Here is a 27,822-nt window from a genome sequence, read left to right as displayed (position 1 = left end):
TCCCAACATCATCACGCACTCACGCGATATTTCGGTCGGCGGGCACGCACAAATTTCAGAAGCGTGTCCACCAACAATTAAGAATACATTTAAAGTTGTTAAAGCTCCAATTGTCCTCGATTTTTCAGGGTCCGTCCAACCTTACAGTTGGCAGATGGACAAATTTGCCAGGCGGAGTTTGCATTTTTGAAACCTCATGCAAGGGTGGGATGAGGTTTCTGTTATTAAATGACAGAAAAATAAAATTCAATGGACAGATTTTTTAACACATAGATGTTCAGGTGACTGATTGTGATGCTTGGACATTTTTTACTAATTTTTAAAGCTTTATTTAATTGTTTTGAAAGTTTTCAGCTTACATCAGCACCAGCCCTCCTCCCGCCCCCCCCCCCACCCACCCCGGCAGTGCTGAACATTTCAGTGCACGCTTAACGCTGGCTGGCATTTAATAAGCCAGCCAGCGTGAAATCCATGTCAGGGGCCGATCACGGTTGGCGGTCTGTTCCCCGGCTGATCCTGGACCCGCTGATTGTGCCCGTCTGCCGACCTAAAAGTTCAGGCCCAGGCCATACACACCTGGGAAAGGGAACTCACCGACATCCACACGCTCAGATGATGGCATCCACGCAGTGGCCATTGCCCGCTCCTCCACAGCTTTGATCTCTTTCAGATTTTGGGTCCACCCCCCCACCCCCACATCCCCTTGGTGTTGCGGACCCTCTGAAAGGAGAAGAGAGAAAGGGTGATATGTTGGCTCATCCAGGGTTGGAACTTGGAAATGCCTCTGAGATGTCTCAAATGTCTCTTCCTCAATGGTCTGCATTCACATGTACATTACACCCTTCACCCTGGCCATGGACACATGAATCTACAGCACTGCTGAGCATCCCGAGGTCCCGAGGCCAGCAATGATGCATACACCAAGGACAGCATGCACAACAGGAACATCTCACACATCTGACCGTAGCGCAGAAAGTCACTGAAGCGCTTATGGCACTGGAACTAGCTTTGCTGATGATGGCCAGAGGCACTGATCACCTCAGCTATCTTGAACCAGGCTGCTTTAGTGGTACTGGGAGGTAGCCTGGCCCCTTGGGGAACAAGACATCCTTGTGGGCCTCCAGCTGCAGCAGCAGTATCTGGAGAACCTGGACGCAGCTCCCTCCCAGGACTTTTGGCTACTCTGGGCGTCGGTCATACTGAAATAAGGGAAGAGGAGGCACATGACTCAGCATGTGTGGTTGTCATGCCTTTCCTTGACTTGAACTTCATGCAATTAAATGGTCAGGGGAAGGTGCTGACCTGTGTGTGGCATGGGAGGAAATGGCTGGCACAGATTTGGTGGCCTAAGCATTGCGTTACAAGTGACAAGGGTGGCAAGCCAAGTCCCAGGTCACAAATGCAGTGAGGGCCTGAGGAGTTCAAGGAGTATCCATGGCTTGCTTTGTGGTTCTTCTAAGGATAGGCCTGTAAGTGCTCAGTTTACTGCGTCCTCCAAAGGGGAATGCATTGAGATGGGTGTTGTGGGCGTAAGAGGGTCTGAGTTGGTTGGGGTGAACTGTGCTGCTGTAGCAACTTGTAGAGTTGTGTGAACTGCTGCATTATGTTTCTTAAAAAGTCAGAGACTTTCAGGAATGAGCATCAAAAGACTGGTGCAGCAGGGTTCTCAAAGGTAGAGTGACAACATAGGCTTAGAACAGTGAACACATCCATATGTATTGGTTTAACTAAGCGTATGCAATTAATGGGCCAGCTCACAGAGGGAAACAATGTTTCAGCTAACATCAAACTACACGGTACTTAAAGTGCAAGAACACGGATCACCTTCATTGGTGTGACAGGGCTGTCTCCAGACAGAATTTTGATTTTGGCGTTGTTTGCTCCCCTTTTATTTGGTAGAGGACAGGAAGAAACCTGCCTCCACCCCCAACCTTTTCCATCCCTGAACACAAGCGTTAACCCAATCACAACTTGAAAACTGCACATAAAGCCCACCCCTTGCTTGAAAACACGAAAACCCAGTCATGAGTCAGGTGTGCATTTTGGAAGCCAGAAAAATGCCCGACTCGCATTTCGTGAGCCCAAGAGGAACATCTGGTCCTAGAGCTGTGCACAATACTCCAAGTGCGGTCTACCCAAGGTTCTATACAAGTTCAGCATAACCTACCAGCTTTTCAAGTCCATCCCTCTGGAAGTGAAGCACAGTGCTTTGTTTGCTTTTTTATTGGCATTATTAACCTTTGTCACTAATTCTAATGATTTATAGATTCATACTTTAGATCTCTTTGCTCTTTTATCCAATTCAGACACTTATTTCCCAAGGAATATGTGGCCTCCTTATTTTTCCTCCTAAAATACACCACCAAACACATGTATATTGAAATTCATTGCCAATCACGTGACATTCTGCAAGTTGATTTATGTCTTGCTTTTTTGTCGCAGTCTCCCTCAGTATTCATCATATCCCTCAATTTTGTATCATCCACAAATTTTGATATAGTACTTCTGATTCCCGAGTCCAGATCATTTATGTAAATTGTGAACAACAGTGGCCTTGACATCAGTTTGGGGAACACTACTTCTCACCTTTTGCCAGTCTGAGTGACTACCTTTAACCCCTACTCTCTATTTGCTGCTTTGTTACCAACCTGCTCTCGATTTTGCTGCTTCACACCTAATTCCCTGCAATGAGTATGCTATGTAGCAATTTATTGAAGATCTTTTAAAAACCTGGATATGGTACATCCACTGCATACCCCTTATCTTCTCTTCCTGTTACTTCTTCAAATAATTCAATAAGATCACTCAATCATGAGCTTCTATTTTGACATCCATGCTACTACTCTTTATTGTATTTTCTTTTTTTTCCGGATACTTAACCTGTACAAACAGCAGCATAAGAATGGATCCTGATGAACTGTCAAAAATGCTAAAATACATCTGGCCTGCCTCCCCAATTCTTACTCCCAAAACATGCCACACATAGAGAGTTCTATCTTGTTGTGCAGTGTCCCTTGGGGAAGAGCGACCATAAAATGATAGAATTGTTCATTAAGATGGAGAGTGAAGAAGATGAATCCGAAACTAGGGTCCTGAATCTAAATAAATGTAACTACGAGGATATAAGGTGTGAGTTGGCAATGATGGATTGGGGAATCTTACTAAAAGGGTTGACAAGGGATAGGCAATGGCTAATATTTAAGGAATGTATGCATAAATTACAACAATTCCTGTCTGGCATAAAAATAAAACAGGAAAGGTAGCTCAACCATGGATTACAAAAGAAATTAGGGATAGTATTAGATCCAAAGAAGAGACGTATAAAATTGCTAGAAAAAGCAGCAAGCCTGAGGATTGGGAGCAGTTTAGAATTCAGCAAAAGTGGACAAAAAGATTGATCAAGAAGGGGAAAGTGGAGTATGAGAGTAAATTTCCAGGGAACATAAAAACTGAATGTAAAAACTTCTATAAATATGTGAAGAGAAAAAGATTAGCAAAGACAAATGTAGGTCCCTTACAGTCAGAAACGGGGAAAATTTTAATGGGGAACAAAGAACTGACAGAAGAATTGAACACATATTTTGGTTCTGTCTTCATAAAAGAGGACATAAATAATTTCCCAGAAATGCTAGGGAACCAAGTGAGAGGGAGGAATTGAAGAAAATCACTATTAGTTAAAAAAATGGTGCTAGAGAAATTAATGGGGTTAAAGGCTGAAAAATCATAAGGGCCTGATAATCTACACCCCAGACTACTAAAGGAAGTGGCCCTGCATTGGTGGTCATCCTCCAAAATTCTATAGACTCTGGAGCAGTTCCTACAGATTGGAGGGTGGCAAATGTAACCCCACTATTTAAAAAAGGAGGGAGAGAAAAAAACAGAGAATTATAGACCAGTTAGCCTAACATCCGTAGTGGAGAAAATGCTAGAGTCTATTATAAAAGACATGGTAACAGAACATTTGGAAAGCATTAACGGGATTAGACAAAGTCAGCATGGGTTTATGAAAGGGAAATAATGCTTAACTAATCTACTGCAGTTTTTTGAGGATATAACTGTAGAATAGATAAGGGAGAACCAGTGGATGTGGTGTATTTGGAGTTCAAGAAGGCTTTTGATAAGGTCCCACATAAGGAGCTAGTGGGCAAAATTAAAGCACATGGGATTGAGGTAATATACTGGCATGGATTGAGAATTGGTTGACAAGCCGGAAACAGAGACTGGGAATAAATGGGTCTTTTTCTGGGTTGCAGGCGGTACCTGGTGGTGTACCGCAGGGATCAGTGCTTGGGCCCCAGCTATTCACGATATATATAAATGATTTGGATGAGGAAACCAAAGGCAGTATTTCCAAGTTTGCTGACGACACAAAACTGTGAGTTGTGAGGGGGATGCAAGGAGGCTTCAAGGCAATTTAGACAAGTTGTGTGTGTGGGGGCAAACACTTGGCAGATGCTGTATAACATGGATAAATGTGAAGTTATATGCTTCGGTGTGAAAAATAGAAAGGCAGAGTATTGTTTAAATGGTGATATATTGGGAAATGTGGATGTACAAAGGGATCTGGGTGTCCATGTACACCAGCCAATGAAATTAAACAGGCAGGTGCAGCATGCAATTAGGAAGGCAAATAGTATGTTGGCCTTCATTGCAAGAGGATTTGAGTTCAGAAGTAGGGATGTCTTATTGCAGTTATACAAGGCCTTGGTGAGACCGCTCCTGGAGTATTGCGTGTAGTTTTGGTCTCCCTACCTAAGAAAGGATATACTTGCCATAGAGGGGTTGCAGCGAAGGTTCAGTAGGCTGATACCTGGGATGTCAGGACCGTCGTATGAGGAGAGATTGGTTCAACTGGGCCTGTGTTCACTAGAGTTAGTAGAATGGGAGGGGATCTGATTGAAACATGTAAAATTCTAACACGGCTAGACAGACTGGATGCAGGAAGGATGTTTCCCCTGTCTGGGGAGTCTAGAACCAAAGGCCACAGTCTCAGGATACAGGGCAGGCCATTTAGGACTGAGATAAGGAAAACTTTCTTCACTCAGAAGATGGTCAACCTGTGGAATTCTCTACCACAGAAGGCTGTGGAGACCGGGTCACTGAGTATATTCAAGAAAGAAATTGATAACGTTTTGGATATTAGGGGCATCAAGGGGTATGGAGAGAAAGCGGGAATATGGCATTGAGGTAGAGGATCAGCCATGGAGCATATTGAATGGCAGTGCTGGCTCAAAGGGTTGAATGGCCTACTCCAGCTCCTAGTTTCTATGTTTCTATGTAAAACAACCCTGACGTACCAGGGGTTAGTCTGGCGAACCTCTGTTGCACTCCCTCTATGGCAAATATATCTTTCTTTGATAAGAAGACCAAAACTGTACAGAATATTCCAGGTGCGATCTCACCAGAGCGCTATACAATTGCAGCAAGGCATCTTTACTCTTCTAATCAAATTCCCTTGAGGTGAAGGGCAAAATACCATTTGCCTTCCTAATTGCTTGCTGCACCTGCATGCTAACTTTTAGTGACTCATGAGCAAGGACACCCAGATCCCTTTGGACATCAACACTTCCCAACACCTCACCATTTAAGAAATTCTCTGCCTTTCTGTTTTTTTTTACCAAAGTGGATAACTTCACATTTATTCTCATTACGTCCCATATGCGATGTTCTTGCTGATTCACTTAGCCTGTCCAAGACCCCTTGATGTTTCTTTATATCTGCCTCACAACTTACATTCCCACCGAGTTTTGTGTCATATGCAATTTGGAACTATTACATTTGGTCCCCACAGCCAAATCATTTATATAGATTGTGAACAACTGTGGCCCCAGCACTGATCCTTGTGGTACCCCATTAGTCACAGCCTGAGAATGACTCGCTTATTCCTACTCTGTTTTCTGTCCATTCCATGCCACCATATTACCCCCAATCCCATGTGCTCTAATTTTGCTTACTAACCTGCTGTATGGGACTTTATCAAAAGCCTTCTGAAAATCCAGAGTAGATGTGGAGAAGGGGGTTACACTTGTGAGCAAGACCAGAACTAGGGGCCATAAATATGAGATTTTTTTTATTATTCGTTCATGGGATGTGGGTGTCACTGGCGAGACCAGCATTTATTGTAGGTATTCCAGGATTTTGACCCATGACAATGAAAGAACAACATGGTGCTGAAGATGAGGAAGATGTGAAGAAAACATGTCAAAAATATTGGGCTGGGCTTTATGTGGGGCGGGCAGGGTTCGCAAAATCCAGCACATGTCCTTCCCATCACCTATCCACTCATCCCCAACCTGTATGAAATTTCACAGGGGGGCAGCAGAGGCACTGGGCAGCCTGCCTGCCCTTGGGCCTACTGAGGCCTTAAATAGCTCTCATCCTGCCCTCACCAGTATTTTACCCGAGATAGGGGGATGCCCACACCAAGTGAGTAGCCTAGCAGTTTTAGCTACATGGGCTGGTGTCAGGCAAGGGGGTAGGACCACCTTTGCGGGTCCCCTATGCCCATCGGAGGTACCCCCTCCAAAGGTCATGGTCATACCCCCCTTTAAACTTCCCTCCGCATTCTACCCCCCCAACCACATCCCACCCCCCCACCAGCCTCTCAAACCTGACCTCCACTCCCCTCCACCAGGGCCTGTGAACCTGAGCTTAGCAAAATTCTCCCCATTTAGCTTGGTATCCATTAATTGATGATCTCCTTTGCGGACTGCCTGTTTTCCCAGATGTGTCCACTGTTCCCAACTGGCGCTGCTGGTACTACAGAGCTGTTGGTCTTTCGATTGGCCAAGAGCTCCATGAGGGGCGTATTTCCTGCCTCCAGCCTCTTAATGGCCAGTTGACCATTAAATGACAGCGGGGCTGTTTTTTTCTCTCCCTCCTTTTTTAAATAGTGCGGTTACATTTGCCACCCTCCAATCTGTAGGAACTGCTCCAGAGCCTATAGAATTTTGGAGGATGACCACCAATGCAGGGCCACTTCCTTTAGTAGTCTGGGGTGTAGATTATCAGGCCCTTATGATTTTTCAGCCTTTAACCCCATTAATTTCTCTAGCACCATTTTTTTTACTAATAGTGATTTTCTTCAATTCCTCCCTCTCACTTGGTTCCCTAGCATTTCTGGGAAATTATTTATGTCCTCTTTTATGAAGACAGAACCAAAATATGTGTTCAATTCTTCTGTCAGTTCTTTGTTCCCCATTAAAATTTTCCCCGTTTCTGACTGTAAGGGACTTACATTTGTCTTTGCTAATCTTTTTCTCTTCACATATTTATACCCCTGGGCGGGCTCCCCACCAACTTCTCAGCTGGGGCATGGAGGCCAGAGCGCACTGTAAAATCCAGCCCATTGTGCTTTCCAGTCCGTTAAATTGTGTTTTAGAAGAAAACAAGCAACAAATGCATAATTAAACATAGATATGCTATAGTAATCAATAATGGTACTCCAACAGTAATATGCTTTTCTACATGTGCCATAAGAGTAAAAATTTGCATTACCATGTTTTTCCACTGTTAAACCAATGGTAACTGTAGTTTGCTGTTCACTGAGAAACTGTGATCTTAATGATCACGATGTAAGATAATAAGATGAAATTCGGAATGGACAGGATCAGTAGATAATTCAGATATAATTACTTCACACAGAAGGTGGTAAATATTAGGAATAGACTCAATCCTGAAAATAATCAGTCATATTAAGAGAGAGTTAGATGGGTGAGAAAAGTAATTGAGATAAAAACAGAAAATGCTGGGAAAACTCAGCAAGTCTAGCAGCATCTGTGGAGAGAGAAACAGAGTTAACGTTTCGAGTCCGTATGACCCTTGTTCAGAGCTGAAGAGAAGTGGAAATGTGATGAAATTTATACTGTTAAAGGGGGACGGGGCAGGTGGAGCTGGGATTGACAAAGATGTCATGAACTAAAGGACAAAGGAGAGTTAATGGTAGTGGTTAGTGCTAAAAAAAGGTGCTTAAAGTGGCATAAAGGTAAGAAAGCAGAGTGTGATAATAGCAGAACAAGGTAGCATTGTGTGAAAGAACATCATGGAACAAGTAACAATGACCCTGTAAGGAATGGGGTAGGGGGAGGGAGTAGTTGTGGGGGAAAAAAAGGATAGAAAATGGGGTAGAAGAGGGGATAGAAAATGGGATAAAACCATGGATTAATGAATAAAAATTAAAATTAAAATGGATAAAAAATGAATGTAGAAAAAAGGGGATTAAAAAAAGGGGGTGAGGATGGAGGAGAGAGTTCATGGTCTGAAGTTGTTGAACTCAATGTTCAGGAGGCTGTAAAGTGCCTAATCGGAAGATGAGGTGTTGTTCCTCCAGTTTGTGTTGGTCTTCACTGGAACATTGCAGCAGGCCAAGGACGGACATGTGGGCATGACAGCAGGATGGTGTGTTGAAATGGCAAGCGACCGGAAGGTCTGGGTCATGCTTGCGGACAGACCGGAGGTGTTCCGCAAAGCAGTCACCTAGTCTGTGTTTGGTCTCCCCGATATAGAGGAGACCACATTGGGAGCGGCGGATGCAGTAGACTAAATTGAAGGAGGTGCAAGTGAAGTGCTGCTTCACCTCAAAGGAGTGTTTGGGCCCTTGGACAGTGAGGAGGGAAGAGGTAAAGGGGCAGGTGCTGGAGCTGATGGAGGAGTGGACCTGGGTGTTTAGGAGGGAACGGTCCCTATGGAATGCTGACAGGGGCGTGAGGGGAAGATGTGTTTGGTGGTGGCATCATGCTGGAGTTGGCAGAAATAGCGGAGGATGATCCTTTGAATGCGGAGGCTGGTAGGATGAAAAGTGAGGACAAGGGGAACCCTATCATGGTTCTGGGAGGGAGGAGAAGATGTGAGGGCAGTGGCACGGGAGATGGGTCAGACACAGCTGAGGGTCCTGTCAACCACAGTGGGTGGGAAACCTCAGTTAAGGGAGAAGGAAGACATGTTAGAAGCCCCGTTTTGGAAGGTGGCATCATCGGAACAGAAGCAACAGAGGCGAAGGAAATGAGAGAAAAGTATTTAGCTCTTACAGGAAGCAGGATGTGAGGAGCTGTAGCCGAGGTAGCTGTGGGAGTTGGTGGGCTTGTAATGAACATTGGTGGACAGTCTATCACCAGAACTGGAGGCAGAGAGGTCAAGGAAGGGGAGGGAAGTGTCAGAGATGGACCATGTGAAGGTGATACAGGGGTGGAAATTGGAAGTAAAATTGATAAATTTTTCCAGGTCCAGACAAGTGCATGAAGCAGCACATGAAGCAGTCATCGATGTACCGAAAAAGAGTTGTTTAGGGGGCCTGAGTAGGACTGGAACAAGGAATGTTCCACATACCCCATGAACAGACAGGCATAACTGGGACCCATGCGGGTACCCATAGCCGCACCTTTTATTTGGAGGAAGTGAGACAAGTTTAAGGGGAAATTGTTCAAGGAAGGCAATACCCAAACCAACCACAAGTGGGTGGGCGACCATATCAATGCTGTGGAGCCAAACAACCTCACAGGCCAGAGCAATGTCCAGCAATCTCAGTGCAGTGCTTCAACTGCAACCACCTGGGTCACTTTGGAAAGATATACAAAGCTAAGAAGGGCAGAGGATCCCAAGACAATCCATGAGATTGAGGTGCAATGCCAACCATGCTTCTTGAGTGACATTAAGGATCCATTTTGAATTGCAGACATCTCAATAAACAGTCACCTCACCAACTTCAAATTGGGCAAGGGAGCCAGTGTTATGGTCCTCTCGGATAAGGAACCGTGGCTGAGAGACTTCTGGCTATGAGTGACAGACAGACCACTCTATGGTCAATCAGATTTCTGGTCATAGGCATGATCCTAGAACCACTAAGGTATGGCGACAAGCAGATATTTCAAGTCATGTACATCAACCAAAACCAATCTTATTCTCTCTTGAGCAGAGAAGCCTATGTTGTCCTTAACCTTCTTAAAGCAGCAGAACACGTCAAAACAGACTCTTGACTGGGATTTAATCTCGGAATTGTCTTCACTCGTCGCAGAATCGATTTGTCTAATTTCTTAGCAGGTGGCAGAAGCTCCTCTTTGGTCAGATCAGCCAAACCTTCAGATAATTACCATTGTACTTCAAATGGAAGACACAGAGGAAAATGAGCAGCAATGGAAAAATGAGCCACAACGCCAGGCTCCAACAGTTGCTGTCACACTACCTGTAAACACCACTGCACAGACACTGCACCCTCCACCCAATGTGCAAAGCTGCAAGTCAATGCTGGAGCAAGGAACTAACAACCATCGACTCGCCAGAGCACACCTCAGTGAGGCACAGAGACACACGGAAGAACTCAGTGTCCCAATAAAAGCCAAACTGCATGGTGAGCCCACTGATGAGGAACATTCAAACGACAGGGAGAGACACCTTCAACTCTCACAAAGATCAAGGTGGACCACAAGGAAAAAGAAAGACTGAGTTTGTACCACGAATGAACAGAGTGAACACTTTCTCCGGAAAAGACATGACAAGCTGGTAGTCCTCAAGCAGAGCAGATGGGGTGTTCAAAAAGAAAAGCTAAACTCCAAGGAGCAGAAAAAGCAGACACCTGTATAGAAGGAAGCGTGGAGTAAGTTCATAGATTGGGCTATACTCTGCATATGTGTACATAGTTATGTGTTACCAACAAACACTTAGTATTCAACCGTACAATACTCAGAACCTCCTGGTGAGACCTACTGAACATACAACATGATGCCAGCGAATGGAAAAATCCAGAACCTCAGAGAAGTGGGAGCAGAAATTCAAATGCAAGAAAATTAAAGGAATAGCCTTCTAACCTGACTGAAAGTACCTGAAGTAAAGACACAGAGGGAGATCGCCTGAAAGAAGCTCCATTGCAGAACTGGAAGCAGAAAGGCAGGAGAAAAAACTCCACTGTGCTGCTAAGGACCCCGCAAGAGCTTGTGGAGGTCCATTGTGAATGCCCACAGAGTGCAGTCAAAGGACCTAGTATGGGTGAGCAAAAAAAAAATTTGGTTTTGAACCAGGACTAGTTTAAAAAGCTTCAGTGTTATAAAAAAAAATCAGAGCAGCTGATTTCTGAAAGCACTGAGGCCAGCCCAGGTTCAGAATTGGTGCCATACCACGCAGTGGCCGTGCCCGTTGTAAGAACATGAACCGGAAGACTTAAAACCCTCAGCCAAAGCCAGGAATGCACAGCATTTAAAGATGTTCTCACCTGAACTTCAAAACAACCATGGAAATCAACATTACCACACCAATTATGAACATATGAACAAGGAACAGGAGTTGGCTTTTCAAGCCTGCTCTACTATTTAATAAGATCATGGCTGATCTGAATGTAACCTCAAATCTGCATCCCGCCTACCTCCGATAACGTATCACCCCCTTGCTTACCAAGAGCCTATCCACCTCTACCTTAAAAATATTCAGACTCTAATTCCGCCGCCTTTTCAGGAAGAGAGTTCCAAAGACTCACAGCCCTCTGAGAGAAAAAATTTCGCCTCTGTGAACTGCTTCCAACACATTTACATCCTTCCTTAAATAAGGTGACCAACACTGTACACAGTACTCCAGATGTGGTCTCACTAGTGCTCTGTATAACTGAAGCATAACCTCCCTACTTTTGTATTCAATTCCCTTTGCAATAAATGATGGCATTCTATTAGCTTTCCTAATTACTTGGTGTAGCTGCATGCTAGCCTTTTGCAGTTCATGCACTAAGACACCCAGATCCCGCTGCATCTCAGAGCGCTGCAATCTCTCGCCAATATGCTTCTCTTTTATTCTTCCTGCCAAAATGGACAATTTCACATTTTCCCACATTATACTCCATTTGCCAGATCTTTGCCCACTCACTTAACCTATCTATATCTGTTTGTAGCCTCTTTATGTCCTCTTTACAACTTACCTATCTTTGTGTCATCAGCAAATTTGTCAACCATCCCATCCATCCCTACATCCAAGTCATTTATATAAATTGTAAACAGTTGAGATCCTAGCACTGATCTCTGTGGCACACCACTTGTTACATCTTGCCAACCTGAAAAAGAACCATTTATGCCTACCCTCTGCTTCCTGTTAGCCAGCCAATCTTTTACCCATGCCAATATGTTACCCCCAATATCATGAGCTTTTATTTTCCACAATTTGGACTGAATCAGGGGCTAGACCAAACACAAAATTGGGAACTTTAGCAGAAAAGATTCTTGAGAAACATGATAACTTCAGAATTAGATAAGACAGAAGCTGAACAAGTGAATACACTTTATTATTCAGTAGGTCCAGTAGCAATGAAAGACAAACAAATCCTCAGATAAATTTGATGAAGTTCTAAAATTGTTCAATACATATTTTAACCTAGGAAGCAGCCAAATTTTAGATTGAGTGACATTCAGCAAACATGTCCAACAGCCTGGAGAACAAGTTTACTCTTTTATAAATGAATTATACAGATTGGCTGAAGGCTGGGATTATGGTGACCATAAATCACAACTCATAAAGCACAGAATTGTTGTCAGAGTGGCTGGCAATGCTCTTTCAGAGATCCTACAGGCCAAGGAAGATCTGACTCTAGAAAAGGACATTCAATTAGCCAGAGGCTGAGATTTTCCGTGTCCGCTGGCATCGGGCATATTCGGTGGCATGAGCAGACAATATGGCGACATGAGTTTCGAAGCTGCGTGAAGCCAGTTTGCCATCGTCTGCTCAGCCTGCCGATGGCGGGCTATGTTTCCCACCATCAGGTGTCGGGAGCCTCATTGTAATACATCTGCATGTCATTATTCGGCCAGCCCACCGGAATCATCGCCCCATTGGATCGTCCACCCACATCAGCGGGAAAACACGCCGACGTGTTTCACAACAGCATATATAAGGCATGCACTTGGCAGGCTGCACTTCGCTCAGGCCATCAAGGTTTGTCTGCCTACCTTGCTTCGGTCAGCACTCAGTCATCAGCACCAGGCTTCACAGACAGCACGACATCACTTCTAGGGGGGCTCACAGGCAGATCTCTACATACCAGATCAGACATATGTGAGTGGCTTTTCAATGGCTGCAGGGCTAGGGCTTGCTTGGGGAAGGGGGAGAAGTGGAATCAGGCAAGGGAAGAGGCTGCAGGACAAGGGCTGTACTGCAGGAGAGTATCCTTGGGTGTGTGTGGGGGCATGTGATGATCTGTGCAAGTGGCCTCAAGATGGTGAGGGCTGAGGAGGCAGTCTCCAGAGGAGATAAGGCCAGATGGATATGTGAAGGCTTGTGTGTGAAAATGGTGGTGATGTACTTATAGACTCATAGACATTTACAGCACAGAAGGAGGCCATTCGGCCTGTCATGTCCATGCCAGTCAACAAAGATCTGACCACACTAATCCCATTTTTCAGCACTTCGCCCATAGCCCTGGAGGCTATAGCAACGCAAGTGAATATCTAAATACTTCTTAAATGTTACGAGAGTTTCTGACTCAACCACCCTTTCAGGCAGTGAGTTCCAGACTCCCATCATCCTCTGGGTGAAAAAATTTCTCCTCAAGTCCCCTCTTAGCCTTCTACCTCTTCCCGTAAATCTATGCCCCCTGGTTATTGACCCTTCTGCTAATGGAAAAATTGCCTTCCTATCCACCCTATCTATGCTCCACATAATCTTATACACCTCTATCATGTCCCCTCTCAACCTTGGCTGCTTCAAGAAAAACAAACCCAGCCTATCCAATCTTTCCCCATAGCTTAGACCCTGCAGCCCAGGCAGCATTCTGTTAAATCTCCTCTGCACCCTCTCCAGTGCAATCACATCCTTCCTATAATGTGGAGACCACAACTGCACACAGTACTCCAGTTGTGACCTAACCAACGTTTTATACAGTTTCAGCATAACCTCCCTGCTGTAGTATTCTATGCCTCAGCTAATAAAGTCAATATCCCATATCCCTTCTTTACCACCTTAACTACCTGCCCTGCTACCTTCAGGGATCTGTGGATATGCACACCAAGGTCACTCTGATCTTCAGTACTTTCCAGAGTCCTAACATTCATAGTGTAATCCCTTGCCTTGTTAGCCCTCCCCAAGTGCATTACCTCACATTTTTCTGAGCTGAATTCCATTTGCCACTGCTCTGCCCACCTGACCAGTCCATTGATATCCTCCTGCAGTTTATGGCTATCCTCCTCACTATTTACCACCCTACCAATTTTCGTGTCATCCGCAAACTTCTTGATCATACCCCCTACATTTAAGTCCAAATCATTTATGTACACCACAAACAGCAAGGGCCTCAGCACCGAGGCCTGTGGAGCCCCACTGGAAGCAGACTTCCAGTCACAGAAACATCCCTCTACCATCACCCTCTGCTTCCTGCCTCTCAACCAATTTTGGAGTCAGTGAATCCGCAGGCTTTGCTGAGATGTATCCCAGGCTGTTGAGGGAGACAAGGGAAGAGATATCAGGGGCCCTGGCAGTAATTTTCAAATCCTCTCTGGCCACTGGTGAGGTGCCAGAGGACTGGAGGACTGCTAACATTGTCCCATTATTAAAAGAGGGAGGAAGGGATAGACCAGGAAATTACAGGCCAGTCAGTCTAACCTCAGTGGTGGGAAAGTCACTAGAAAGAATTCTGATGGACAGAATATATCTGCACTTGGAGAGCCATGGATTAATCAGGGATAATCAGCATGGATTTGTTAAGGGAATGTTGCGTTTGACAAATTTGATTAAATTTTTTGAGCAGGTAACCAGGAGTGTTGATGAAGGTATTGCATTTGATGTGGTCTACATGGACTTTAGCAGGGTTTTTGATAAGGTCCCTCATGGCAGACTGGTCAAGACGTAAGAGCCCATGGGATCCAAGGCAAAGTGGCACGTTGGATCCAAAATTGGTTGAGAGGCAGGAAGCAGAGGGTGATGGTAGAGGGATGTTTCTGTGACTGGAAGTCTGTTTCCAGTGGGGTTCTTCAGGGCTCAGTGCTGGGGCCCTTGCTGTTTGTGGTGTACATAAATGATTTAGACTTAAATACAGGGGGTATGATAAGTTCACGGATGACACGAAAATTGGTAGGGTGGTAAATAGTGAGGATAGCCATAAACTACAGGAGGATATCAATGGACTGGTCAGGAGTGCAGAGCAGTGGCAAATGGAATTCAACTCGGAAAAGCGTGAGGTAATGCACTTGGGGAGGGCTAACAAGGCAAGGAATTATACTATGAATGTTAGGACCCTGGGAAGTACTGAAGATCAGAGTGACCTTGGTGTGCATCTCCACAGATCCCTGAAGGTAGCAGGGCAGGTAGATAAGATGGTTAAGAAGGGCTATGGAATATTGCCTTTATTAGCCGAGGCATAGAATACAACAGCAGGGAGGTTATGCTGAAACTGTATAAAATGCTGGTTAGACCACAACTGGAGTACTGTGTGCAGTTCTGGTCACCACATTAAAGGAAGGGTATGATTGCACTGTAGAGGGTGCAGAGGAAGTTTAACCTCTCTGTCCCAAAGTCATGCTCATCTCTCCCTCCCGAAGTCTTGAGGTTTTTAACCTCTATGGCCCGAAGTCTCGCTGTTTTAACTTCTCTCTCCCGAAGTCTCGCTCTTTTAACCTCTCTCTCCCGAAGCCTCACTGTTTTAACCTCTCCCTCCCGATATCTTACTGTTTTAAAGTCTCTCTCTCGAAGTCTCGCTCACCTGTCTCACCCAAAATCTCACTGTTTTAACCTCTCTCTCCCAATGTCTCGCTGTTTTAACCTCTCTGTACCAAAGTCTTGCTGTTTTAATCTCTCTGTCCTGAAGTCTCACTGTTTTAATCTCTCTCCCTCCTGGTTTAGCTGTTTTAATCTCTCTCTCCTGAAGTCCCACTGTTTTAACCTCCCTCTCCTGAAGATTCAGTCTTTTAATTTCTCTGTCCTGAAGTTTCGCTGTTTTAACCTCTGTGTCCCGAAGTCTCGCTCACCTCTCCCTCCTGAAGTCTTGAGGTTTTAACCTCTCTGTCCCGAAGTCTTGGTGTTTTAACCTCTCTGCCCCAAAGTCTCGCTGTTTTACCCCCTCTCTCCTGGTCTCACTGTTTTAAACTGTCTATCCCGAAGTCTTGCTGTTTTAACCTCTCTCTCCTGAAGTCTCACTATTTTAACCTCTCTCTCCTGAATTCTCGCTGTTTTAACCTCTCCCCCGAAGTCTCGCTCACCTCCCTCTCATGAAGTCTCGCTGTTTTAACCTCACTGCCCCAAAGTCTGGCTGTTTTAACCTCTCTCTCCTGTTCTCACTGTTTTCACCTCTCCCCGCCGAAGTCTCACTGTTGTAATGCCTCTCTCCTGAAGTCTTGCTGTTTTAACCTCTCTGTCCCAAAGTCTCGCTCGCCGACTCTCTCTCCTGAAGTCTCACTGTTTTAACCTCTGTGTCCCTAAATCACACTCACCTCTCCCTCATGAGGTCTCGAGGTTTTAACCCCTATGTCCCGAAGTCTCGCTCTTTTAATTTCTCTCTCCCAAAGTCTCGCTGTTTTAAACTCTCTCTCCTGCACTCTTGCTGTTTTAACCTCTCTCTCCCCCGTTGTCTTGCTATTTAAACCTCTTTCACCTGAAATCTCACTTACCTCTCGCTCCCAAAGTCTTGCTGTTTTAAGTTCTCTGTCCCAAAGTGTCACTCACCTCTCTCTCCCGAAGTCTCAAGGTTTTAATCTCTCTCTCCTGAAGTCTTGCTGTTTTAAGCTCTCTGTCCCGAAGTGTCACTCACCTCTCTCTCTCGAAATCTCGAGGTTTTAACCTCTCTCTTCCGAAGTCTCGTTGTTTTAATCTCTCTCTCTCCTGAAGTCTGTTTTAACCTCTCTCTCCCGAATTCTCACTGTTTTAACCCCTCTGTCCTGAAGTCTCGCTGTTTTAACCTCTGTCCCAAAGTCTCGCTCACCTCTCTCTCCCATAGACTCGTAGTTTTAACCTCCCTGTCCCGAAGTCTCTCTGTTTTAACCTCTCTCTCCCGAAGTCTCACTGTTTTAACCTCTCACTCCCGAATTCTCACTGTTTTAACCCCTTTGTCGTGACGTCTCGCTGTTTTAACCTCTCTGTCCCAAAGTCTCGCTCACCTCTCTCTCCCATAGACTCGTAGTTTTAACCTCCCTGTCCCAAAGTCTCTCTGTTTTAACCTCTCTCTCCCGAAGTCTCACTGTTTTAACCGCTCTGTTCCAAAGTCTCACTTTTTAAACTCTCTCCCCTGGTGTCGCTGTTTTAATCTCTCCCTCTCCTGGTCACGCTGTGTTAACCTCTCTGTCCCAAAGTCTCGCTGTTTTAACCTCTCTGTCCCAAAGTTTTGCCTTACTGTTTTAACCTCTCTCTCCTGAAGTCTCGCTGTTCTAACCTCTCTCTCCTGATATTTCACTGTTTTAACGTCTCTCTCTCTAAGTCTCGCTCACCTGTCTCACCCAAAATCTCACTGTTTTAACCTCCATCTCCCGATGTATCGCTGTTTTAACCTCTCTGTCCCAAAGTCTCGCTGTTTTAATCTCCCTGTCCTGAAGTCTCATTGTTTTCATCGCTCCCCCTCCTGGTCTAGCTGTTTTAATCTCTCTCTCCCGAAGTCTCACTGTTTTAACTTCTCTCTCCCGAAGTCTCGCTGTTTTAGCCTCCCTGTCCCAAAGTTTCGCTGTTTTACCCTCTCTCTCTCCTGGTCACACTGTTTTAAACTGTCTGTCCCGAAGTCTTGCTGTATTAACCTCACTCTCCCGAAGTCCCACTCACCTCTCTCTCATGAAGTCTGGCTGTTTTAACCTCTCTCCTGGTCTCGCTGTTTTAACCTCTCCCTCTCCTGGTCTCGCTGTTTTCACCTCTCCTCACCCCAAAGTCTTACTGTTTTAACCTCTCTGTCCCTAAATCACACTCACCTCTCCGAAGTCCCATTCACCTCTCTCTCATGAAGTCTGGCTGTTTTAACCTCTTGCTATTTTAAACTGTCTGTCCCGAAGTCTTGCTGTATTAACCTCACGCTCCCAAAGTCCCGCTCACCTCTCTCTCATAAAGTCTGGCTGTTTTAACCTCTCTCCTGGTCTCGCTGTTTTAACCTCTCTCTCTCCTGGTCTCGCTGTTTTAACCTCTCTCTCCCAAAGTCTTGCTGTTTTAAGCTCTCTGTCCCGAAGTGTCACTCACCTCTCTCTCCCGAAGTCTCGAGGTTTTAACCTCTCTCTTCTGAAGTCCCGCTGTTTTAATCTCTCTCTCTCCTGAAGTCTTACTGTTTTAACCTCTCTCTCCCGAATTCTCACTGTTTTAACTCCTCTGTCCTGAAGTCTCGCTGTTTGAGCCTCTCTGTCCCAAAGTCTCGGCCACCTCTCTCTCCCGTAGACTCGAGGTTTTAACCTCCCTGTCCCGAAGTCTCGCTCTTTCAACCTCTCTCTCTCGAAGTATCACTATTTTAACCTCTCTCTCCCAAAGTCTCACTGTTTTAAACTCTCTCCTGAAGTCTCACTGTTTTAACCCCTCTCTCTTGAATTCTTGCTCTTTTAACCTCTCTCTCCCCCGTTGTCTTGCTGTTTAAACCTCTTTCACCTGAAATCTCACTTACCTCTCTGTCAGAAGTCTCACTGTTTTAAGTTCTCTGTCCCAAAGTCTCACTGTTTTAACCTTTCACTCTCCTGGTCTCGCTGTTTAAACCGCTCCCTCCTGTCTTGCCGGTTTATCTCTCTCTCCTGAAATCTTGCTGTTTTAACCTCTCTGCTTGAAGTCTCACTCACCTCTGGGTCCTACCATTCATTGTGTATTCCCTTGCTGTGTTAGTCCTCCTAAAATGCATCACCTCACACTTCTCAGGATTAAATTCCATTTGCCACTGCTCTGCCCATCTTACCAGCCCATTTATATCATCCTGTAATCTAAGGCTTTCCTCCTCACTGTTTACAACACCACCAATTTTCCTGTCATCTGCAAACTTATTGATCATCCCTCCTACATTCATATCTAAATCATTAATGTACATGACAAACAGCAACGGTCCCATCACTGATCCCTGCGGTACACCACTCATCACAGGCCTCCAATCGCAAAAACAACCTTCGACCATCACCCTCTACCAGGGGAGAGGAACATCAGAACGAGATATCAAAACCCTTGTGGAAGGCGTCTGAGATAAAGCATTGTTTGAGAGAAGATTCTAAAACCATTCTTCTAGAGTGTGAAGGACAGAGTTCAGTGAGACCAGTTGGCTTGCGATGTGACTAGTGTCTCGGGGGAATTGATGAGGGACCCATAGCATCTGTTTGGGGTGGCATCCGCCACTTGGTTTCAGAGTGTGGTGTGCCTGACCACAGGTCACCTATTGGTTTATATGGACTGAACTTACTTTGAGCATGAGAGTATAAGATAGCTTTTGTAACTTGTGTTATCTTTACGAATCTGTATATATCTGTAAAGGTATAGGCGTGGGTGAAGGAGTATTATAATATAGTTAATCTTTTCTTGTTTAATAAATGTTTTATTCTTTTGTTAAAAGTTCATTAGCTGACTCCTGTGACTCTGTACAGTAGCTGCCTTCCACCTTTCTAAACAAAAAAGTTAGGATCTATCAAGCCAGATTTCACCCTGGGATCCAATTTGTCCAGTACAACATCAGCTGGGTTTATAACAACCTTAGTAAATGGTCACCTCACCAACTACCAATTGGACACGGGAGCCAGTGTTATGGTCCTCTTGGATAAGGAACAGTGACTGAGACACCTCTGACTATGAACAGAAACACCACTCTATGGACCTGAAGAAATCTGACTTCTGATCATAGGTATGGTTCTAGACTCACTATATGGTGACAAGCAGATATTCAAAGTCATGTACCTCATTCAAAATCAATCTTTTGCTCCCTTGAGCAGAGATGTCTGTGTCGCCCTTAACCTTCTTAAAATGGCAGAAGACCTCAAAACAGCTTCTGTCGCCAACTGCATGGAACTTCAAGTTCCCAAGAGACCCATCAGTACACAGAGGGTTGAATTTTCTGTTCAGTGTGCGGGGGCGGGCCCCACACGCCAACGCGTTAATTGACATGCGGTGATGTTGGGCATGCGTCCCAATCTCACTGCACGTCATTCCGATTCTCCGTTTGGAAGGCGCGCACCGGAGTCAGCTGCATGCTCCAAACTGTCAAAGGCCTGTTGAGGCCATTAATTAACTAATTTACCCAATTGACAGGGCTGCCCGTTCAACCTTAAGGTGGGCGGGCAGGCGAAGAGCCCAGGCGGCCTTCGCATTTTTCATGAAACCTCAGCCACGGGCGGGATGAGGTTTCACAAAGGGTTTATTAAATTAATAAATATTTTTCAAGCATTTGATAAACATGTCCCAGCTCATGTGATGCTGTCATATGAGGGGACATGTGTAAATGATTTTTACCTTTTTTTAATTCTGAACTTTGAAACTGAACTTAATCTCCCTGAGGCAGTTCCATGCCTCAGAGATTTCTGCGCTCTTTCGCGCGCATGTGCGTAAGAGCGCAGGCCCCGACTCTCCCTCCTTCCCCCGCCCGCACAGGTAGCGCTGAGCGCTACCAGGTGCACGTCATGCTGGGTCGGCCTTAATTGGCCTGCCCACGTAAAATGGTGGCGTGCAGCCGATCGCAGGTGGTAATCAGCTCCACGCCCACCCATGCCCGCTCCCGACCACCGGGGAGAAAAGTCTCCCCAGATTCTTGGCTGGGGCTTCTGTTTGTCTATATGCCTGTAACTCGATAATTGAAGCGATTGATACTCTTATCAAGAAGATGAATAATGTGCTTGATTCATGAACAGCAATTTCATTCCTATCAGCGATGCTCATAAAATAATTTGTAAACTCACAATGGGTAATTGCATTAGCTTCATAAAACTATCCTATCTAGCAAGGACTTTGAATCTCTAAATCACTTATTTTAGTATCAAACCTACTTGCAGGTTCAATTTTCTTTCCCAGCTTCTGTCTATGGCCTTCTGCCTCCCTATATATATTCCAGGCTCTGTTTACTTATGGCTAACACTTCCAGCCCTAACCTAGCAGTTTATCTTTCATCTGCACACATAGGTTTTCAGACAACTTCCCTCTTCTGGAGTTGACGTTTCGAGTCAGTATGACCCTTCTTCAGCTCTGAAGAAAAGTCATATGGACTGGAAACATCAACTCTATTTTTCCCTCCACAGATGCTGTCAGACTTGCTGAGTTTTTCCAGCACTTTTTGCTTTTCTTTCAGATTTCCAGCATCCACAGTATTTTGCTTTTATTTCCCTCTTCTGGAACCTGACACCCACCTGCAACCCTGAACGTATTGGCTGACAAATTGCTGTGTACTCATTGCTTCAAAAAGGTTACAAAATAGGAGTGATTATGTCTGGAAATAGAGCTGCATGGAATGATTTGCAGACAGGAAGAGCAGAGACTTACAGTAATATAGATACAGAGAGAGTCAGAAAAAACTTGCATACAGAAAGATGTACTGCCACAAACGGTAAGATACTAACATAAGAAAAGTATACTAGAACCCCATGCAGAAAAAAACAGAAGGGTGCAGCTAGTGGCGTCTAAAGCTGGAGAAGAAAGATTTATTTTCTCTGAGCAACATCAACTAGTGTTTGTGTGGTTATTATGCATTATGTGTGTTTGACATTTATTTAATTATGAAAAGTTCACACTTAATGCTGTGAAGTCTTAATACAATTAAGATTGATTTGATGTAGCTCCCAGTTTTAATTTGCAGGTATCGGTGTAGATGATATGTTCATTATGCTCTCAAGTTGGCAGAAAACAGATGTTGAAGACCATATTAAAGACCGCCTGGGGGACACATATGCTGAAGCAGCCACCTCCATTACAATCACCACTCTGACTGATGTTTTAGCCTTTTATATTGGCTGCTTGACATCTTTTCCATCTGTGCAGTCATTTTGTGTTTACACAGGTACGATTGTTCTGCTGTGCTTCGTTCTCAACGTTACATTTTTTGGAGCTGTGCTCGCATTGAATGGAAGAAGAGAAAGAGCTAATAGACATTGGCTGACATTTAAGAAAGTTGAAAGTGATCATGAACCAGGAGAATCTAAATGCTATGCAATGTGCTGTGTAGGTGGGGCTTATGATAAGGAAACTGGTACAGAACTAGAACACCCAATGTCTAGTTTTATCAACAATTATTATGGTCCATTTCTTACAAATCGTTGGACCAAGGGAGTTGTGGTGGTCCTGTATATGGGATATTTGGCCATCAGTATTTATGGCTGTTACAACATCAAAGAAGGAATTGATGTCAGAAATCTGGCCAATGATTATTCATATGTGATTAAATTCTATGACGATGAAAGTGATTTTTTCACGAAGTATGGACCACGAGTCATGGTTTCTGTCACTGAATCTGTGGAATATTGGAATTCCACCGTTCAGGATGAAATTGAAATCTGTATGGTTAAATTTGAACAGGTCCCTTATGTAGATCGCGAGCTGTCAGAGTCATGGCTTCGTACATACATTAACATTTCCAAACAGATGCGGATGGATATAAAGGAGAAAAATGCATTCATAGGAAATTTATCTAAATTGTTTCAATTTGTTCCTTTATTTAAACAAGACATTAAATTTTCAGACAGTAACCAAAGGATTTTAGCTTCACGTTTTTTCATTCAGACCATTAATATCGATAATTCAGTTGCTGAGAAAAACATGCTGATTGAACTAAGAAAGCTGGCAAAGGAATGTAAAATCCCTTTGCAAGTGTATCATCCTGCATTCATCTATTTTGATCAATATCTTGTTATCATATCCAACACAATACAGAATATAGCTATGGCTGCTGGTGCAATGCTGATCGTTGCCTTATTGTTAATACCTAATCCAATCTGCTCTCTGTGGGTAACATTTGCTATTGCATCAGTTTTAGTGGGTGTGGCTGGTTTCATGACTTTCTGGAGTGTCAATTTAGATTCTATATCTATGATTAATCTGGTCATTTGCATTGGTTTTTCAGTAGATTTTACAGCTCATATTTCATATGCTTTTGTTTCAAGTGACAGAGAAAGTGCCAATGACCGATGTATTGATGCATTGCATAATCTAGGATATCCTATTTTGCAGGGTGCTCTTTCAACTATAATAGGTGTCATTGCATTGGCTAGTGCAGCAAGTTACATATTCAGGACATTTTTCAAAATCATATTTCTTGTCATATCTTTTGGTGCAATTCATGGAGTTATGTTAATGCCAATATTTATGACATTTTTTCAGATCTGTTAAAAGTCAAAGGTGTGGTGTGACAAACAACGAAACATAATAGGGAATAGGGGAGGACCAGAAAGGCATGCCTTCAAATCAGAAATATTAAACCAGCTATATTTCATCTACAACCAAAATGGTTCAGATTAATATGGGCATGGTGGTCTGATGTTAGTGCTTCAGCACCAAAAAAGTTATAAAATTAAATCCCACCCTGCCAAGTTTTGAAATTGAATTCAATAAACTGGTAATTGGTAGGCTACCAACAGACAATGGTCATGAACTGTGTTTGATTGGCATGACTATGTGTATCTCCTCTGCTACCCCAGCAATCAAGATTGAGTTGATAGAAAGAAAATAGTTGGATGGGTGACATGCAGATTGTCGAATCTTTCTGGATTCAAAAAAGTTGTAGAAGACCTATGGAATTGTACAAGAACATTGGCTTTGGGTAATATGTAGTTACATTTTTGTTTCCTGACTTATTCTCCCACATGCAAAAGAAAAAAACTGTTATATAACCAATAAAAAACATTGCTAGAAGCAATTTGGGTTAGGTTTTACTTTTTAACAATTTGGTTCTTAGAATCATCCAGGTCACTCTGGATTTATTTATTCTACCTTCCCCTTCAAGGGAATAGACCTTAACATTGGCTGCAATACTTTTTCTTTGAAGATGGCCCATTGTTCAGCCACCATCTTTTCTGCCAACATTTGATTCCAACTCATTCAACTCAGATTCATTCCCATCACGTCGAAGTTGGCTTTCCCCCAGTTAATTATCTTTGCTCTGGATTGTTCCCTGTCCTTTTCCATGACTAACCTAAACCTTATAATACAATGGTTACTATCCCCTGGAGGATCTCCCACTGATATTTGATCCACTCGGGCCAACTCATTCACCAGAACCAGGTCCAAAAGTGCCTGCCCTCTCGTTGGACCGGAAACATACTGCTGCAGAAAATTATCTTGAACACATCCCAGGAACTGTCGTCCCTCTTGTCCCTTTATACTATTCCTATCCCAGTCTATATTTGGATAATTGAAGTCCCCCATTATGATTACTCTATAATTCTTGCCCCTCTCCATAATTTCTTTCTCCACATCTTTTCCGCTAGTTGGCGGTCTATATATTACACCAATCAATGTTGTTGCACCTTTTTCATTCCTTACCTCTAGCCAGAGAGATTCCATCCTTGACCCCTATGGAGCATCCTCTCTCTCCAGTACTGTAATGCCATATTTAATCAATATTGCCACTTCCCCACCTCTTTTGTTCCTTTCCTGTCTCTTGTACCCAGGAATATTTAATGCCCAGTCCTGCACTTCTTTGGTCTCTGTTATAGCAATAATATCATAGTTCCATTTGTCAGCCTGTGCCTGCAGTTCACCAATCTTATTAGCCACTCTGTGCATTCACATACATGCACATTAGCCCTGATTTAGGCTTTTTTACTTTCCCCCTTATTCTGACCCCATCTAATTATTTACTATTGCCTACTCTAATTCTATCAAACTCTCCAAGTATTCTACCTACCTTGATGTTGCTCTCTGATATATACTCGTTATTAGTTGATACTTCACCACTTCCCACTGCCAGTTTTTCTCTCCTGCACTCTCAATTTCCTCTCTGGCTCCCACCCCCCTGCTAACTTAGTTTAAACCCTCCCCAACAGCACTAGCAAACCTCCCTGTGAGGACAATAGTCCCCATCCTGTTTAGGTGCAACCTGACCTTCTTGTACAGTTCCCATCTGCTGCAGAACCGATCTCAATGTCTCAGAAATCTAAAGCTGCCCCCCCAATTTTTCCAGCCATGTGTTGAATTGCTCGATCTGAGATTACTGCTCTTCAGGTTTTTAAATTCCCTACCTAACTCCCTAAAATCTGCTTTCAGGACCTCATCCCTTTTGCTACCTATGTCATTGGACCCAAGGTGGGATCTCCCCAAAAGAATGTCCTGCAGCCGCTATGTGACATCCTTGACCCTGGCACCAGGGAGGCAACATACCATCCTGGAGTCACCTCGACAGCCGCAGAAACGCCTGTCTGCTCCTCGAACTATGGAATCCCCTGCCACTGTAACACTTCCATTCTTCCTCCTCCCCTCCTGTGTAGCTGAGCCATCTGTGGTGCCACGGACTTGGCTTTTGCTACAGTCCTCTGAGGAACCATCTTGTTCACCAGCATCTAAAAGGGAAAAGCAGTTAGAGAGCGAAGACAAGGGGATTCCTGCACTACCTGCCTGTTTCTCTTAAATACTCTGGCGGTCACCCATTCCCTCTTTTCCTGTGTACTACTTAGCTGCGGTGTGACCACCTCCCTAAATGTGCTATCCACGTAATACTCAGCTTTGCCGATGCGCCATAGTGACTCCAGCTGCTGCTCAAGCTCCGCAATTCGGAGCTCAACTTTCTGCAGATGGTGACGCTTCATGCAGATGTAGTCATCGAGGGCACTTTGTGCCTGCACAATTCCCATATCCTGCTAGATGTACATTCCATATGGCTGAGCTGCACTGATATACCTTAAACTTTATATAAAGCAGTTACTACAGTATTTATTTACTAATTTGTTTTAATTTACTCATTTATTTCAATTGTTTTCTTAATTAATTTAGAATCATTCCTATGTATGCTACAATGTGATGTATTTATTAAATGCTAGTACCACCCACAAATACAACTAAAAGTCTTGTGTTTCTTAATTATACAGCTATGTATATTAGGTATTTATTTTAACTATTTTATTTTAACTATATTTTAACTATTTTATTTTAGCTATTTTATTTTAAAGTTTTACTTCTTATTATTTATAGATCTGCCTTAACTGCTGTGTCCTAAACTGGTTTTTAACACACTGTCCCTTACACCAAGCACTTACCGGCCATTCAACTTACTAGTTTCCTGTGATGTCATAGTTGTCTTTTTCCACTCAGTTTCTTCAGAAGCTGAAATGCTCCCGGCTCCCAACTTCCTCTGCTCTGGTCCCAGGTAGGAAAGGCTGCACTCTAATCCCCGGGCTCTATTTATGTTGCTCCCAGCTCCCGACTGCCTCTGCTCCAGTCCCAGGTAGGAAAAAAGGAACAACTTTATATTGTATGAGAAGAGAGTGTTGATTGGTTGGCAAGTGGACTCTGATTAGTAAAGGTGTTGCCATGGAGAATGCACCAGTTAACTGACTGAAAGTTAACTGCCAAGAATTGTTTGAAATTTAAACCAGGCAGCTTGACTCTGATTGGTCAAGGCATTACCCTGAGGAATGAACTAGTGAATGGCTATCGCTAATTTTGTTTAGCTGAAACAGGCACGATGTATGTACATGTTCTTTCCTTCTGCAAAGAACAGAGCCCTATGTATTAATATATGTAGCTTCCAGTGCACTCAAATGCATCACATGTGAGCCCAACTGACAATCTTAAATTGGTTGTCAGTGTAATTTTTAGCACACTGAGGATTATTTAGCAAATGTTGTCCAGTCACGAAATCACATCTAATGTTGGACATTGTGTTTTGAGTTTTGTGAGCACAGGTTGGTTGGGTATGGTCTGTACCTTGCCTGTTGCAAACAGTCAGTCACCATTAACTGGTGCATTCTCCATAACAACACCTCTACCAATCAGAATCTCTTTTCATACAATACAAAGTTGTTGCTTTCTTTGACATTAGTATACTTGTGGTTGTCCTGATGAGTGGAAGATGAAAAGTTTCAAAAAAATGTCCTTTTTCAGCAATACTCAAGTCTGTACGACCAAACAACTATTTGTATTCCTGAGAATGGTTTGACAAAGACAAAATTCGGGATATCAACAACATAGTTCGACTTTCATGTAAGCTAAGAACAGGTAAGTTATCTATCGAATTTCTCCAAGCATCTTTTAACCCAAGATTGTGCCAGTTTTCATTTCTAAACGTATCAATAATGCTAAAGTGAGACATTGTCCCACAATCAAGTGAGCATTTATGTGAGATTGAACAGATTGGTAATAGGGTTACTAATTTACGTCATGCCCTACGCTTTTCTTGGTCTGAAGTGTGCAAATTTATTTCATTTTTTGATTTGACCTGTTTACACCACTATATTGCTTCAATAGATGACTGCACCATAAACAGGACCCATTTGAAACATGTTCGCGCCCTAAACCCACTTAAGCGGATGCAGTTTGTCAACACAATTAACAACATCACTAAACATGTAGCAAATCTCTCTGACCATGTACTCTCAGAAAGCGAGGAGTTTGTTTCAATTTTGGCGTACCTTCATCCTAAATCAAACAGGAAGAGGTATTTGCTGAGTTCGAACTCCTCTACCCACAGCTATCCTGCAACAACCAGCATCCACTGAAGATGCTGAATCCTTGAGAATGCACCTAACTGATCTAGTGCACGCATATTTTAGGATTCTGAATGGCCTGTCTGATTTTCACATGCCCCACAACATTGCAAGGCCTTATGACCAACCCAGACATACACATCAATAAACCTGACAAAGTGACGGGAATAGTCATTCTTAACAAGTGTGACTATATCAACAAAATGCATGCCATTCTTAATGACGGCTATAAATTCATATCCATTGGACATGCTGCTAAGCATGACTGGACAGTCTTGCTCAAAAGTAGGCTAAAAAACGTTTGCTGAACTTGTGTAAGAGC

General features: G+C 43.8%; 1 protein-coding gene across 1 annotated transcript in view; it reads left to right on the top strand.

Annotated features, from left to right (window-relative positions):
• The window catches only part of LOC144673006 (patched domain-containing protein 3-like), a 79,619-nt gene extending 56,274 nt beyond the window's left edge, over positions 1-23,345 (top strand). Inside the window, exon 4 of the mRNA XM_078535005.1 lies at positions 21,665-23,345. Within this exon, the coding sequence (XP_078391131.1) occupies positions 21,665-23,190 (1,526 nt within the window). The 3' untranslated portion in view covers positions 23,191-23,345. The remainder of the gene's footprint in view (positions 1-21,664) is intronic.
• The last annotated feature ends 4,477 nt before the right edge of the window (positions 23,346-27,822 follow it).

The sequence above is a fragment of the Cetorhinus maximus genome, unplaced genomic scaffold (assembly GCF_964194155.1).
Source record: "Cetorhinus maximus unplaced genomic scaffold, sCetMax3.hap1.1 HAP1_SCAFFOLD_196, whole genome shotgun sequence".
Taxonomy (NCBI): Eukaryota; Metazoa; Chordata; class Chondrichthyes; order Lamniformes; family Cetorhinidae; genus Cetorhinus; species Cetorhinus maximus.
This window is presented reverse-complemented; position numbering and strand designations above follow the sequence as displayed.